This window comes from Athene noctua, chromosome 2 (assembly GCF_965140245.1).
Source record: "Athene noctua chromosome 2, bAthNoc1.hap1.1, whole genome shotgun sequence".
NCBI classification, from domain to species: Eukaryota; Metazoa; Chordata; class Aves; order Strigiformes; family Strigidae; genus Athene; species Athene noctua.
The window spans coordinates 23,923,418-23,940,395 of record NC_134038.1 but is presented as its reverse complement, the minus strand read 5'-3'; the positions used below and the strand labels follow the sequence as shown (position 1 = coordinate 23,940,395).

General features: G+C 41.1%; 1 protein-coding gene across 2 annotated transcripts; it reads right to left on the bottom strand.

Moving 5' to 3' along the window:
- Positions 1-16,423, bottom strand: PABPC1 (poly(A) binding protein cytoplasmic 1). Of its 2 annotated transcripts, none has more exons than XM_074898633.1 (15): positions 15,665-16,423; positions 10,721-10,914; positions 10,502-10,617; positions 8,534-8,664; positions 7,105-7,199; positions 5,431-5,568; positions 5,240-5,335; positions 4,533-4,805; positions 4,253-4,346; positions 3,943-4,053; positions 2,943-3,097; positions 2,425-2,509; positions 2,118-2,248; positions 1,723-1,818; positions 1-442 (listed from the first exon to the last, which is right to left on the bottom strand). In XM_074898633.1, the coding sequence occupies exons 1-14, from the start codon at positions 15,855-15,857 to the stop codon at positions 1,726-1,728; spliced, it is 1,905 nt and encodes a 634-aa protein (XP_074754734.1). In that variant the 5' UTR covers positions 15,858-16,423; the 3' UTR covers positions 1-442; positions 1,723-1,725. The 2 variants fall into 2 exon arrangements, with proteins under 2 accessions (XP_074754734.1, XP_074754733.1); XM_074898632.1 differs by having other exon boundaries at positions 8,525-8,664; positions 15,665-16,422.
- Between the last annotated feature and the right edge of the window lie 555 nt (positions 16,424-16,978).

The window sequence follows — 16,978 nt, the reverse complement described above, 5'->3', positions numbered from 1 at the left end:
TCAGTGTTTAAGGAATTTTTATTAAACCAAGAATTTTATAATCCAAATTACGTTTCTTTGCTCAGCTATCAATTCTCACTGTCAACTAAAACAGTGGTGATATTCTGAGCTTTTCCACAGTAAAGAATTACAAAATTAAAGAAAGGAATGCTTTAAATTTTTGTACTGTGCTGAAAATTCTTTTCCCCCGGGTTTATAAAACATTAATTTGTATTTTTTATTTTACTATTTTTTTTTAAATTTTAAATCAATAAGTAATCTAGGACTAGCATTTGTTTTGCTAGCCCCGGCGTTGCTCTGTACATAAGCTTCAAAGTTTCCTTTCCTTTTTTTATTTATTTTATATTTTGCAATGTTTTTCTCAATATTTAATAGTTTTTCCATGTTTAGATTTTTTTTTTCTTCGGTGAAGCGAAGTTCTAGATTGTAGTCCCGGATCTTTCTGCAAACAAAAACAATGGTGTTAGGTTTTAGAATTAAAGCCGCACCTTATGTTTTCTGACATGCTTTCTGCAACCATAAGCCTGACAGTACTTTGGGCTTTCACAGTATCAATCATACCAAAGTTTTCTACAGCACTGTATCGAGAGATATTTTACTTTAGAGACATGGAAGTAAAGTATCCAAAGTCTGTGATACTTGGAAGACAAAACTAAGTCTAGAACTAAATAGTACTCTGTGCAGCATGGCCTTGGACAATGGCTACACACAGTAAGTTGTTATTGTAACTAACATGACTGCAGTAACTACACTAGCAGTATTTTCAATTTCCAATTAACTAAAATGTCATGGAGCATATGGAGTAATGCTAGGTTTGGGCATCTCAGTTTAGGAGACAGAACTTATTCAGCACTTGCTTATCTCCAGTGTGAAAGTGTCACTAGCAAAAAAAATTATGGAAAAAGAAAGAAGCATGGAAAAAACATGACTCAAATTCTGCCTCCAGAAGGAAAGTTGCAGAAATGAAAAGATCAAGAAAAAGAACATCTGAAGTGATCCAATGTTAAAGCAGACATCTTCAACCGACATCTATATATGTGGAAAATAAGTTCACCAACAGGCAAAACCTAACTGGACTGAATAGAGAACAGACTTCTGTATCATCCTCAACTCCACATTTTCCCCTTTCAAAACAGTAAAGATACCACCTTTTGCCTCTTCCTGTCATGCAAAAATTAAGATACTAACCCCACAGAAGGCAATAAAGAAAGTCAAGATTTTAATTGACAAAGTTAAATTCACCAAAAAGTGAAGTCAAGACAACATGTAATTTAGTGTTTAATTACTGTCTAATTTTAGATTCTGGCAAGTATATACAAATTATAGTTTAAATAAGTATTTCACTTCTAAAGAAAAATAGGCTTGGAGTATCATTTTAAGCTTACTTCAATTCCCCAAGTTCCACTTGAACAACATTATGAATGGTAGCGTTTGACAGAACCACATGTTTCTACATGCATGCCTAGGGCTAATTTCAACTAAATATGCTGCTAAAACAATGCTTTAATTCCAACTAAATATGCAAGACAAAATGTCAGTAGCATTTGCTGACCAAGAGCTACAGAACTGACAACAGGATTGAGCACAAAATTTGTTTACAACTGTGACCGTAGCTGCTACTCTTGGTATCATCTGCAGCCACAGAACTTAGAGGCATGCTGCTTACAAGGCCATGAGTTACCCCAGTCAACCTATAAAACTACAGGTGCTCAGAAAACTTACTTATTAAACACTTGGAACTCCAGTGGGATTATTAACTGCCTTTTGAGCAGCCTCTTTAGCTTGGTGGGCTTGTAGTACGGCTACAGCTTCATCAACCTGTTAAGTAAAAAAGGAAAAATTAATAAGGAGAAGCTTAGTAATTTATGTGTATTTAAGTTACTGAAACAGTTTAAATTATACAAACAATGCCTGCATTGTTAAAAAGAAAAGGTTAACATTACAGTTCCAGTTCATGCTAATTTAAGACACTGCCACCCTTGGACAGAGCATATTTTAACTTCTTGCCCTGGGCTACTGTTGCACTGCTGCTACTTCACCATGCCAGCAAGAACACCTGTTTAATCAGTGTAAACTTAACTGCTGATAGAACTAGTGTAAGGCAAAAGTGCACCTACCTTCGAACGAAGAGACTCAGGAGACTCGAGCATGTGGAGGAGTTCAGAGTTGTCAATCTCCAACAACATACCAGTGATCTTACCCGCCAGAGTAGGGTGCATGCTTTGAATGAGAGGAAATAGACGTTCGCCTGGAGAGAAAAAAGTGCATCAGTGACAAATTGCATCTGACAAACACAGACTAGATTTAAGGGAAAAGGGAAACAAACACCTTGTTCTACTGCTAAAACCATTTACTCCATATTTTAAGATTGAGTAGTTCAACTGTCCTTTTGCCACAACTCAGAAAAAGGTATCACATACATACCTAACATCTGCTTTTGTTCTTGTGGAGGGGCAGAAGCCAACATGGAAGCAGTCAAGGGTTCCTGACCTTGCACATGGACAGCAGGCTGCAAATTAATTTAACACCATTTCAGAATTAAATTCTAGTTCATAATTAGGTGCAGCTTCAAATATCCAATGTTCCACAAATCAGCAAAAACAATGCCTACACTGTCAGGAACATGGAAGAAATTACTACTAAGTCAATTTAAATCAAATAGTGCTGGTTAGAGTGGAGCAATGCTGGAGATTAGTATCAACTGCTCCATTGCAGAGCCAACATAAGGTATCAAGCAACTGGAAAATATGAAGCAACACAGGATCCCATCCTGTCCCAGGTGAACTTGAAATGTACTTAAAACCTCAAGGCTATAACTCTGCTGCTACAATGCAGACCCCGAATTCTAGAATAACAAAGACAACTCATAACCATAAGCACCCCCCTCCTTCCTCTGAAAAAAACACCAGAAAAAGCATGAACTGGTTCCTAAAATTACATACCTGCTGCATAGCAACCTGTGGCTGTGTATTAAGATGCTGCTGAGGATTACGAACACCTGCAGCATATTTGTATTGTGGTACTGTGCGTACAGCAGGAGTAGCTGCAGTAGCTGCTGCTGCAGGACGTGGACCCATTGTTTGTGTTGATGTATTAGCTGAAAAACAACACAATTCCTTATGTGAATAATTCATTTTTTAAATTTAGCCTACACTGTACAAGTTACAAAAAAAATCCCAAACCACCCCTCAAAGGGAATACCTAATTTAGGTATTGTATTATAGATTCATCTCAGTAGTATTTTCAACTATCACATCACTGGTCATGTCTGAAGGTTCAAAGCTCAAAATTCACTGGATGTTACTTTCCAGTCACTTCACTAATGAATTGTTTTTCTGACATGCTACTGAAAAAAAGATCTGTAAGAAAACATTCACTTTGGTTGAGTTTTAATTTAATTCTAACCTCAAAGCACATTTGATTTCCTGAGCACCTTACATCAGTCATCCTAAAAAAAGATACTTTCATGAAGCAGAGCTAAAAAACCACTACTACCTAATACATTCTGGAGAATTAAGACTCCATTAACAATCAATTTTGGTTCATTCAGTGATGTGCAGATTCTGCAGACATGACAGTGGCTCACAGTATTCTATGACAAAATTAAAGCTTTGTATTGCTCCATGCAACCCATTATTACAATTCCCACAACAATGTTTGGAAATGGCAGAACCTGTCATACAGAATTCTTGAAATGCACACTCTAAGTAAAAATGCTTCATGATAAAGAAATGAGGCCACAGCACTAGTCTTTGCTGGGACAATATTTAAAAGCAACTACTAGAAGGTGATAGTAGCTTACTCACCTAGTAAGAGCCAGAAAAAGAGAGAAGTGTTACCACATGTGATATTGAACTTAACGAATGTTTTTGAGAGATCATTCTGAATCAGCAAAATTAAAGAATAAGTTTAATACTTAAAGTTTGCATAAATGAAACTCACCAACACGTTGCGTTGACATGACTCGTGGAACTTGTGAAGAAGCTGGTCTCATGGTACTAAATGGTGGTCTGGGTGCTGCTGGGCGGATAGCACCAGGCATGTTTTGGAATGCTACGTTTTAAAGAAAATAAATTAAGTTACATGCTGAAACACGGAATGATGAAAAGAGTTCAGAAGTAATACCAGTACTACGACAAAGAGAAGACTGATATTGTAATGCTGTGACAATGTATTTAAAAGTGCAAAGGTAAATGCTATGGAGGTTACTGGAGGTTACCACAATCACTGGAAAGGTAAAGTAGTGACTTACGATGAGGTCTGGCACCCTGAGCAGTCCAGCGAGGACTAGGTCTAGCAAGTTGAGCAAGTTGATTAGTAGGATAGTATGCAGCACGGTTCTGAGTCTGTCAAATATAAAAAACATTGTTTAACTTTGCTGTCTTTGAAGGGCATGCTGAACAGTTCATCTCCTTTCTGCTATGAAATCAGAATGATGCAATTATTGACAGATAATAGTTACATTTATTGTTAAATGTAAACAGACTTTATACATAGTACAAACCATTCAGTTAACTCATCTCTATACATACCTGTGGGATAGCTGCCATGAAGTAACCTGAAGGAGGTGCTGGTTGGTACGGGTTGATTACAGGATTAGGTACTGCTCTTACACTTGCCATTCTCTGCATATACTGGTTGGTGAGATGAGCTTGGCGCTCTTCTTTACGCTGGGCTAGAGCTACATATAATGGTTTAGTAGCCACAATTCTACCATTCATTTCTGTGACAGCTTTGGTGGCTTCTTCTGGTGATGAGAAGCATACAAATCCAAATCCTTTGCTGCGGCCACCTTCCATCATGACCTGTCAGTACAAAATTTAGTTTTAAAACATGAGAATGCTGTATCTACTCAACCTACATGAGTTTCTTTTTTCAGCTTACTCGAAGTGAGACCACAGGTTTGTTTTACTGATTTATAAAATGGAATAGAATTGCTTAATTAATAGCTGTTTACTGGATACAGATGAAAAATCTCATGAAGTAGTAATGAGCACATTATTGCACTCAAAAGATGTCATTTTTCTCACCTTAATATCAGTATTCAGTTTATTTCAAGAAAGGATGATCATATGTGTTTAACCTGAGACATAAAATAATCAAGAAAGCAGATGTCCACATATATAGCAGCAGTGGTAAGTGACTGGGTTCCATCTCTTAATGAATTAAATCACTCTTCCTTGGTGAAGGATCATTGTTCATGTTCAGAGAAAGAACAAGCAGAATCTCTGAAATTTACCTTTGCACTAGTGATTGTACCAAATGGGGAGAATTCTTTTCGAAGACGCTCATCATCAATCCCATCATCAAGATTTTTCACATAAAGGTTTACACCCTAAAAAAAAGGCAAGATATTTTTGAAAGCAAATGGGCTGTGTAAATCTAAAAATATCATAGTATAAAGTTAGTCCTCTTGAATTCAAACTGAACCTGGTATCTGGTGATCCTGTCCTGCTTCATTTGTTCAAACTTGCGCTTCAGCTCCGTCTGTCTTTCCACCTTTTTCTGAGCCCGGCCAACGTAGATTTGTTTCCCATTGAGCTCTTTTCCATTCATCTCATCTACAGCCTTCATTAATAAACAAGAGGTTAGCAGTACTTTGTATTCCAGTGGGTTTTGGGCATACAAAAAGTAATGTAATTAAAATACAAAAAGTCACATAAGGATTCCAGAAGGAGTCAATCCATCTAAAATATCACTAGCTGAAACAAAATATCCCAAGACTTCTCTGCTTTAAGTAAAATGGAAATTGCTTTCTGAGTGTGCGTCTGTCCAGTTAAAGTCACAAGGGATGCAAAAAACATTTCTTATATGAAGTTGAAAAAAAAAAAAAATCAAGTCACACAATGAAGAACTATTTCTCCAGCCTTATCTCCCTGAAGGCAGAGAAAAGAAAGCAAATTAAGCTAAAAAGTTTTAATTCATACACCTGACTTCAGTTTTTAAAAGTAACACCTGGAACTATAGTATCTTATGTTAAGCTAGAGCTGGCATATATAGCTTTTGTTTTTTTAATGTTTAATCTTTCATTAAGGAAATACTTAAAGAGTATGAAAAGATGAACTTTCTTCCTTTATGCTGTTTTGAATTACAAATATTAAGATGTGAAAACTCTGGCACCGATTTATTCAATTAATTTAAAACCAGAAGTCACTAGCTTATTGTATACCTTCATAATCAAAGCCATTAAACACCTATTTACTGAGATATTAGATTCTTATGTTATTTCAAACACCCAACATGTGATTCTGACTACTGAAAGAGAAACAATTCATCAATGAATGTATGCAAGACTGAACAATGTAGATGTAAGACAGACAGGATTTATTCTAATCTCTTGCCTGTACACTTGCAGTACTGACAAATCACCAAAATGCCTTTTGAAAAGCAAACTTCGTTTGTTGCCCTGATTTGTTCTGTGCTGAGTTTTTTCTCCTGACAGTATGTCCCTACTGCCACAGTCAACTGACACATCAAAGCAACCAGCTGACAAAGAATTAAGTTATACAGCATACCAGCATGTTATAGACATATACACGAATTAAAAGGACCCTTCTTCCAAAGTTACTCTTCAGAGTAAAAGCAACATCACAGCTCTATTTTCTTATAGCTGTGCCAAACATGCTCTATAAAACTAATAGCTTTCCTGCTGACTTAGCAGTGCTGAAGTATGAAAACACAATCCTTTCTGCCTTGCACAAATGTTTTGTGCAACCAAATTGGATTCAATGATTCATCTGGGTTTTGCAGAGATGTAATAATTTACTATGCTTGTATGCTGCCCAGCATGAGAGTCCAAATCTCAGAGACCTTCAAGCACAACTATAACAGGTTATTAAATTATTCAAGATTCCCCATTTCTACACTAGTTACAGCTGTCTCCAAGTATCTTGACTTAATAGGCTCCTCAGATCAACTGACATCTCGTCAGAAGAAAGCACTCTGACAGAAACCACACCAAGTCATTTAAGCAGCAAACACCTGTTTTTGCAGTGTTCTTGACCAATTAAAAACCTTAACGAGTTCACAAGATTTCAAATCACTCAGTCAAACACTATTTGGGTCTCAGTTATAATATTCCTAAAATGAAGTCCAAAAGCTTACTTTTTGGGCATCTTCATGTCGTTCAAAACTAACGAAGCCAAAGCCTTTGGATTTTCCACTCTCATCAGTCATAACTTTCACACTTAGGGCAGGACCTAAGAAGAGAATGAAATACTTAAGCTTTGCATACAGAGTGTATCCTCGTCACATTTTGAACATCCTGTTTAGAAGTTAATATTTAGTTTGTTTCACTTTATTACAAAGGACTCCCACATCAATAACTATCTAGTAAATATCACCCATCAATATACCATCACCCAATTGCTCATTTGCCCTGACACTGAACTTCAGTCACTATAGCTAAAGTCTGCCATACTGTATTTCTTTCCTACTGTATTTTCAACCAAAATGGGGTAGGAATTTCACCTCAGAGTGAATGAAATTGGTTTTATCATTAAAAATTATGGCATTTTTAAAAGCCTTAGGGCTTCCATCCCTGAAACAGCTACTGAAAGCCAGAGAGGAGGCCTTTCTATTAGGTACATGCTTCACCATTTATCCCATTGAAAGGCCACCCCAGCTCAGCAATTTCAAACCTTTGAAAAATTGCAGGTCACATGCTCAACTGAGACAGCTATTAGCAGCTAAATTCGCTACTGTTTCAACCACAGATACTTAGAGGAAAGGAATTTCCTGTAAATGCTGTGTAGGGCTGCTGTAGAATATCACATACACAAGGCTTTCTCTTGCTTTACATATGTCCATGGAAGAACAGCAAAAGCATGGAGGAAAGAAAATACAAACAAAAATTCTGAGTATGAAAATAAAACAGATGTGCCCTATAAACCAGTATAAGAATCTGTAACTGAATTAAGGAGTTTGACATTTCCTATTTTGATGGTGACACATTATACACATTACTAGGTCATGATCATAAGCCTGCAAAACTGAGGATCAAGACAGAACCAAACAGCTTGCCAGTGGAAAAGTTCCTTATAATTTTGTATTAGGTCAACCACCACAATGCAACTGAATAAAGAAAGCAGAGATACTCTGAGTAAAGATAAGTCTGCAGGCCAATGAAAGCAATAGCAAGCTCATTTGTCATGTATCCTGTAGTGAATTCATAACATCAATCTGTACTAAAACAGAAAACACTACTATTTGCAACTTTTTAGAAAAATTGCGAAACCCATTCAAAAGACTATTAAAACATATTATTTTCAGATTATCAGAAACAATTCTGATGGCAGGATTATATATATTCTATTTTGCCTATTTAAAGTTCTGCGGCGGATATTACTGCACATTGAATCTGAAATAAGAATTAAGTACCAACTTTTAGTACCTTTTTTATTTTTTTAAATCAGCATCAGACAGCCAGCTGATTCCTTGCACTATAAAGCACTGTACAGGAGAGAAGTAAGCAGTACCCTGAAGTTCACTCGTGCTTATATAAACTTAAAGTTTAAGACATTACCAAACTTGCCAAAGAGTTCCTTAAGTCTCTCATCATCCATGTCTTCTCCAAAATTCTTGATGTAAACATTGGTGAATTCCTTTGCTCTGGCTCCAAGCTCTGCCTCACGTTCCTTGCGAGATTTAAACCTTCCAACAAATCTAGTTGCAGAAGAACAGAATAGTGTAGATTAAAGCAAGTCTATCAAGGTTTAAAAATTTACTTTAATCCTCTGGTATCACATTTTATTCTTAATCAGTCTCATTGTTCATTATAGGCATGAAATTCTTTAGATAAAATAGTTACAGTAAAACTCCTTCAGAAAAACAATTTCACTATCCTTTGCTACAGCAGTATGCTTATCACAGTTACTAGCAAAAAAATGCTTTCAAGCCATTGGCAAGATTGTTCACTCTTATAAAACAGCCTTTGACAACAGGAGCTGGACAATGGGAAAGTACGAGGTAAAGTGGGCTAAAACAGAAATCAGCATAATCCTTCTGCCATACTAAAAAATTGCAAGCCTTAAAGCAGTTGACATTCTCCAATCCATTTTTAAAGAAAGAGTTATTTAACTAACCTCCACACACCTTTCCAACCTATATCAAAGCAAGACTTTTGTTTGGGTTTTGTTGGGTTTTTGTGTTGGTTTTCGTTTAAATAAGCATAGAGAAATAAATAGTTCAACTTGCTCTTTAGTTAAATACCATTCCACATGGTCTGGGAACACCAAAGGTGAGTTTGTACCACCACAGGAAGAACAGAAACTGAACACAACACCCTGCAACCCAAGGAACAGCTCTAGTACAGCCTTACGTGGTTAACACAGATTTCTGATCGTAGTAGACTTTTGCTCTCAAACTTTATTGTATTGCCCAACTTTATAGTTCCAAATCCGACAAATCCAATAAAGTAGCATGCAATAACACAACGTTTTCTTAGACAACTTCACCCAATTTATAGTAACCAAGGATGGCAAGATTGATAGTACCATGTGTTCAGCAGATTTTGGTAGTGAAGTACTTCAATTTACTTTTAAAAGCCTAGCCTGAATAGAAATTCAAAGTAAAATTAACTCTCATGATGTATTTTACCAAACAAAGTTTACATAAATCATGTGCTTTTATGAGTACATGCTGACCTTTTTTTACTAATTTTAAAAGGTTGTATAAAGATGGAAGCTGAATAAAAACATCCACAGTATGCCAGTCAACCACAGAACAAGTAGGAAAAAAGTTTCCAAGTACATGTTCTTCCTGTATGTGGCTTGATCCATCCATCTTTACGTGTAAAAATAATCCATGATGGTAAACTGATGCTGATTTCTGTCACCCTTTTTCCAAACCCTCTCAAGTATTTACAGAGCTATTCTTCTGCAACTATACCAAATACCACAGTGATCCCTTAGGCACAGCTAGCTGTCAGGCACACTTGCTCCCTCTCTGCCTAGATATCAGTAACCAAGTAGGCAAATAACGTTTTTTCCTACAGTATAGAACAGTGATCATGTTTAATACATTAAGTTGTATTTTCTACTCCTATTTCCTAGATATGTCTATTAACAGACACTCATATACTAGTGTAATCCGACCACTATTTAGGACCGAGTAATTCTAGAGCTTTAAGTTTCATCCAAAAAAATGGACCATGTACCTATCTCAACTCTTACAAGGGAAGTATTATTCAGAATACCTGAATGATTGCATTTTATGAGACTGGTACGATCAGAAAAACAGAGTAGCTCCTAAATCCTCATTACAGCATTGGCTTGCAAGACAATCAGTACAATAATTTTTTCCCTAGAGTCTGTTATTAGCCTTTTCTGAACTTTTGCTGCCTGTATAATAGGGAGGTGATACAATTCACAGTATTCGTAGCACTAAAATTCTAAATCCTCTTTAAAATTAGAAATTTTTAGAACAACCTGTCCTCCTATATTTGTCTGCTGTAAAATGAATTTCAGTCTGTTGATTCCCAACTATGTATTTATGTACTTACACTTTGCGATCATTAAGCAGCATACCATTCATTTTTTCAATAGCTCTTTCTGCAGCTTCTTGTGTCTCAAAATGTACAAATCCATAACCCTTGGATCCATTTTCATCACATACCACCTATTAAAGAAAAACCCCGTTGTAATACCCATGAAATGTTTCCAGCATAAATAGAAGGAGTTTTGTGTCAAACCATTAAACGCACTGATCATTTTCCACTAACCTTACAAGATAGGATGTTTCCAAAAGCAGAAAATGTGTCATACAAAGCTTTGTTATCAATTGATTTGTCCAAGTTTTTGATGAAGATGTTTCCTACACCGCTTTTGCGTAGAGATGGATCGCGCTGAGACCACATGATGCGTACTGGTTTGCCTTTAATGACATCAAAGTTCATGGTATCCAAAGCTCGTTCAGCTGGAAAAGCATTATGGAATTAGTAGGAAATGCTAAAGTTATCTTAATAAGCACACAAATAGCATTTGAAGTACAAGTCTTCATAAAATTTTTTACTATTTTAAGTCCAGCACCACCACCAAGATGCAACCCCAAATCTCCAATGTAAATAAATCCACTGTTTTATGCAAGTAAAAACCAGCAAAAACTCCTCAGCAAAACCTGCACTTCGGAGACAGGAAGGAGCACAAGTCAGCTGAACAACCTGTAGAAATCCCAGTAGCCTAAAGGATTGGACTCCACTACGAAAAGATGGTAAGTACGATGACAGGACAAAATTTATCAAGCAATGGCAATCACAACCAATCCCATAGGAAGAAAAGTTTTGACATTTGTCGAAATCAGCTGGCTGCTCCCACATCACATAGATGTATCAATAAAAATGCTTTTAGGGGTTACAGCTTGTGCCTATGAGGCCTTTTGCAAACATTAACAGAAGAACTCCTAGTTCACCAATACCCCTAAACTGACAAAATTTCTTTGCTAGGCGAGGTTGGTTCAGGCAGCTGTTCCACACAACTCCTTCCTTAGTGACAAGAGATCTGTGACAGACTTCTGGGCAAGGGACAGTTCAAAGAGACTTAAAACTAGCACTTATTTGTTTTTGAAAAGTTGAAATTATATAGATATGAAAAGCTCAATGAAGGAGTAAGCATTAAAACAGCAAAATGAAGTAACATAAACCAGGTTTTGTTACTCCAGTGGAGCAGTTTTTCCGGTAGAACTCCATAACTAACTTTTCAAAGCCTGAATTTAAGATCTTGGTGTATTTGAACAGGGAAGTATCAAGACTTCTTCAGTTTTCATATGTCCCTTCAAAGCATCAAGACATGTCTGTGATGTTTTAAGTCAACAGGTATTTAAGCAATAAAGAGCAGGAGTTCTCAAGTATGGCAGACATATTTGACGATCTCCTACATTAGCTCCTTTTCATCGTCCCTATACGTCTAGAAGAACACTGAAAAAAGTCTCAGAAAATATCTGAAGTCACACCCATTGGTAGAAGAACATGTAGCAGAACAATGTGATGTTAAAAAGACTGAAATTTGTTCAATCTTACCTTAAAAACAGTAACCATGTCAGCTAATTGCTTCTCTTAGAAGAAAGACCAAGAGGCAATCACATTGTGAAAACCATTATATTTTTGTTCTATAAGTGCTGCTTTTATCTTTAGCCATGTTGTTGGATACCATAGCCAAAGAAAATTTACAATCAGCTCTGATTAAGCTGCTACACCACACTAAGTCTTTTCTTGCCATGTTTTCAGATTACAAGTGAATTCGAAGATCATATTCTCTGAAAGACATCTGTAGAAGTTAAGAAGACAGACATCTAACATTCTTATTAAAAAAATCTATTGATACTATTACCATATTCACATGACAGTAGCAAGTCAATGGCTGATTTAAGCTGAAGCCACAAGAAACATAAGCATTGCCAGTCTTTTAAATAAGTTAACAACACTTTCACAAACTTTAATACAAACTAAACTGGAGAGAAAAGACAACCTAGATACTGAGAAGCAAAAACCATTGGAAGGCTTTACATTACGAAACAAAACAAAAAAAGAAAAAAAAAGATGGCCAAGAACTGTGGATATCAGAGTGGCCACAGCAGAAACATCTAACTCTTTGGTACTGCCCTGGAAGTCATTACAATTATCACTGCCAGCAGCAGCAAAAGTGCCAGCAACAAACAGTTCATTATTTCCAGAAGTAGTAACAGGGCTTCCTTTACTAGCAAAGAGGCTTTTCTAATTCATGCTAATTGCTTCTAGAATAATCCTGACACACCTCAAAAATGTGTGTTCCTGGACACGTTTCCCAAATATCTGTCTCCAGGTGGGTCCATACTAGCCTTCTCAAACATTACCGCTCTCAACTAATCGTGAGCACATATCTTAGACCAATGCAATTCCTCCACAAAGGACAGCATGGAAACTCAACAGCTCTCCTCATCTATTCTATGGAGCAGCAGCACAAGACATTTAAGGATTTCTGCTTAATGAACACCACATCCATCATTCCACACAGATTTTAAAACATTACTAGAATACATAGGTACAAGGTACTCTCATTAAAATTCACAACTAGTAAAACTGGCTTACTTTCCTTCTATTTTAGACATAAAAGTCTGCATAGTAGTTTGCAGGAGGCAATTCCATTCAGCAGTTAACTCGTTACCAAGTGGACACACCTACCCATGCTGTACTTTTGCTGATTCTGCTGGAGCTTTTATTGAATGAGTCACCAGTTCCCATTTTAGTCATGAGCAACTGGACAGTCCACTTCATGAAAAATTTCAAAATCTCACCGAATATACACTTAATGCTAAACGTACATAGCAATAGTTAGAAAATAATAAGCCTCTGGAAACAACCATTCAGAAAATCTGAAGGGAGAAATGCAGTTTCAGATTACTCAAGAATATTTCTAATTTAGTGATTAAACAAATTGCCTGGGTTTTACTTTGGACTATGACTCAAATTCAGAAAAGTCACAACTATGAAATGTGTGCATACCTCACAAATGTGTCATCAGACCTCATTAGGTTTTGGAAGACCTCTGAGATACGTAGTTTACAGACAGCTGGTAATGTCAAACGCACCTTCAAAGACGTTTTTCAAAACCCGAGCTAGTTGTTAGTAGCTGTTTAATAAGCACAGCCTGAGATGCAGCTAAGAACTAGGCTAAACCAAGAAAAGGCAGCTGGTTTGGAATCAAAAGGAAACCAGTATTACTGTAATAACAACCATTCATCCTCAGAGCTCCTATTTCAAGGTTTCATTAACTGGATAGAATGATCTATTAAAAAAAGCTCAGCAAATGCTTTCTAGGTATTTGACAAGAACATCAAATTAAGTATAGAAGTATAATCAGACAACATTATTTAGGAATATTTTAAACAAGTGCTTCCAGATACGTGCCAGATGCAAGTTTGATAGAGATGATAAATCCTTTCAGCTGAACTGGACTAGGTGTAGAATAAAATATGTGTGCTTTCCAAAGCCTGAAAAGATACTTACAACATCTGGAGTAACAACATTTTTCTAAGAGGCACATTCTCAAACTCTGAATGCAAGCACTGCTCAAGTCAAGAAGTTCTATTTGTTCCCACATTTGACAAATTATAAACTAAGTCATAAAATGTAGGGTTGAACAGGTTGCTCAACTACTGACAACGATAAAATTCACCCTTACAGAATTCTGTTATTACTAAAGAGAAGCATTTAAGTCACCTTCAACTTCTGCCTTGACATTATCACATCACAGTACTGAACTGTACTAAGCCCTTATTTTTGAGTAAACTGTACCATAGGTTTCTGTCAAATGAAAGCGAAGTATGTTAAACATTCTAATCATCTCATCCTAAACAATGGTTGAATAAATTAAAAGCTCTCTTAAGTAAGAAAGCTGATAACAGGTGAAATATCTGCCTATTAAAAAGATGAGACAGTAACTTTCACTACTTACGTACAGATATCATCGGTACACCAAAGTCTGATCTGATAATGGCTATATACTAAAGCCAATTTTGAAAGCCAGTTAATCTAATTGCTAGAAAAGTTTGTAATTCAAATTTCTTGCAATCATACACTTGAAAATAAAACCATTATAATAGAAAGCTCTTTACTTAACTGTAGTCAAAATCAAATATGTTCTAACTGGCCGAATTGTTTTTACTTTTAACTGTACTCCACAAAATTTGGAACTGGTCACATTTGGTTCTTTTATCGGAACGCCCTCCAAACGAACAAGACAGTTTGCCAAACTTAGCACGAACACGACCAGAACTACGTGGAGTTTCTTTCCGGATTTAACTTTAGAGAACCAGCAGCGCCGTGTAAAGAGACGTCCTGGAGAACGTCGTATAAAGCAAGTTTACTGAAAACACAACTTGGGAAACAGTGTCACGGAGAGTTTGCTGCAAGGAGAAGTGGCTCAGAATACAGCTTGCTACATGAAGAGCAAGCAAAGGAGTCCCGAGTAATTTCAAGCCCTCCCAACACGTGACAGACCTGCCGTGGTGTTTTAACGCATTATGCTTTGGCTGGACGTCTGTGAAACCACCAAGCCACCCTGGTGCGTCCTACTTCCTTCTTTTGGCCTCTTAATCACGCATACACACCCAGTTCCTGCGTAGTTATTAAAAGGTGCTAATGACTATGGTGTTTTCCTCAAGCCGGCCTTCATCTCGGGTTCCTGATGGAGCCGCGCACGGACGCGCCAGCCTGTGGAGAAGCTGCCCCCACACGCACACCCCCACTCCCTGCCCGCGGCCCCCGGCCGGGGCAGCTCCGCCAGGCCCCGGGCTTTCGGCGGGGGCGCCCGGGCCCTTCCCCGCCCGTCGCCGGGGGCCCCAGGTCGGCTTTCGGTTCCCGGCGGCGGGGCGCGGAAGCGCCTCCCCGCCCCCCCTCCCCGCCACGAGGCGCGGGCGGCCCCCGGCCGCGTGTCAGCCAGCGGCGGCCCCGCCGCCAACTTCCCCCCGCGCCGCGCCAAGTTCGCCCGCGTCCCGGCGGCACCGGCGCCGGCCCCGGCAGCGCCCGGGCGGGGGAAAATGGATGCGGGGCGGCGGCGGCCGCGCCGAGCCCTGGTGGGGGCGGGGGAGAAACATGGCTCCTCCGCCGGCGGCCGCCCCGACTCTCCCCTCGGGCCGCCTCGCCCGCCGCCCCCCGCCCCCTGCCCCCGCGGCCCGGCCCCCGGCCCCTCACCGTCGGCGGGCTGCTGGAAGTTGACATAGGCGTAGCCGAGCGACCGGCGGGTGATCATGTCCCTGCAGACGCGGATGGAAAGGATGGGCCCGGCAGGGCTGAACTTCTCGTAGAGCATGGCCTCCGTCACGTCGGGGTGCAGGTCCCCCACGTAGAGGGAGGCCATGGGGTAGCTGGGGGCGCTGGGGTTCATCCTGCCGCCGTCTCCCGGCGCGGGAGGGCAAGGGGGGGGCGCTGACGAGGCGAGGAGGCCGCGGCGGCCCGGCGGTCCGTGAGGGCAGAGGCCGGCGGTGGCGGCGCGGGGGAGGGGGCACTCCGGAGGCGGATTCGAAACTTAACGGCTGCGGGAGGCGGATGCGCGGCGGCGGCGGCGGCGGGTGGAAGGGGCGGGGGAAGGGTTCTGGCTCACTCCGTGCCGGGCCTGGCGAAGGTGGCGGCGGCGGCTGCTGCTGGCCTCGGCGGGGGTCGGGCTCGCTCTGTGTCTCCTCTCGGCTGCGCCGGGTCCGGGGGCTTCGCTTCACCGGGTTATTTTATATCAAACCGGCCGGTTGCAGAAGGTTGACGGGAGGTGGAAGAGGGAGGGATTTTTTTTAAAGGTTTTTGAGGATTTTTGGATTTTTTTTGGCTTTTTTAATATTTTTAGTAATAAATGGTGCGGCGGGGCCGGGCCGGCGTGTCCGGGTGTCCGGAGCACACGCACTGCGCACACAGCTCCGACGGCGGCCGGGGGACAAGGGGGAGGCCGCCGCCCCGGCCGCGCACTATATATACCCGCCCCGCCCCCACCCGCCCCCACCGCGCCGCACGCCACGCACCGACAGCGCGCACCGCGCAGGCGCCGCCGCGGGGGAAGGCGGGGAGACGCGACGCGCCGGCGCCCGGCCGCGGGGATGGTGGCTCCGGCGCATGCGCCGAGGCCGCCGGGGGGGGGTGGGCGGCCCGGGGGGGAGCGCGCCTGCGCCTCTCGACGTCACCGGGGACGGGGGGGCCCGGCGCCAGGGCGCAGGCGCTGACGTGAGAGCACATGTGCGCGGCGGAGAGGGCGGGGGGCGGCGGGAGCCGGCCGGGCCGGGGGGCGCGTGCGCGCTGCGCGGGCCGGCGGGGGGGGGGGAGGGACAGGAGCGGCGAGCGGCCGCGCGCGTGCGCCCCGCCTCGCGCCCGCCTTGGGCCGCCTGCGCGGAGGGGTGGCGCTGCCGTCAGTGGCGCGCGCGGGCAAGGACGGTCGCGTGCCGGCCGGAAGGGGCGGGACCCGGGCTGTCCCGCGGCGCACGCGCGGCAGGGCCGCTTCCGCCGGCGGGGCGGGGCGCGGGGGAG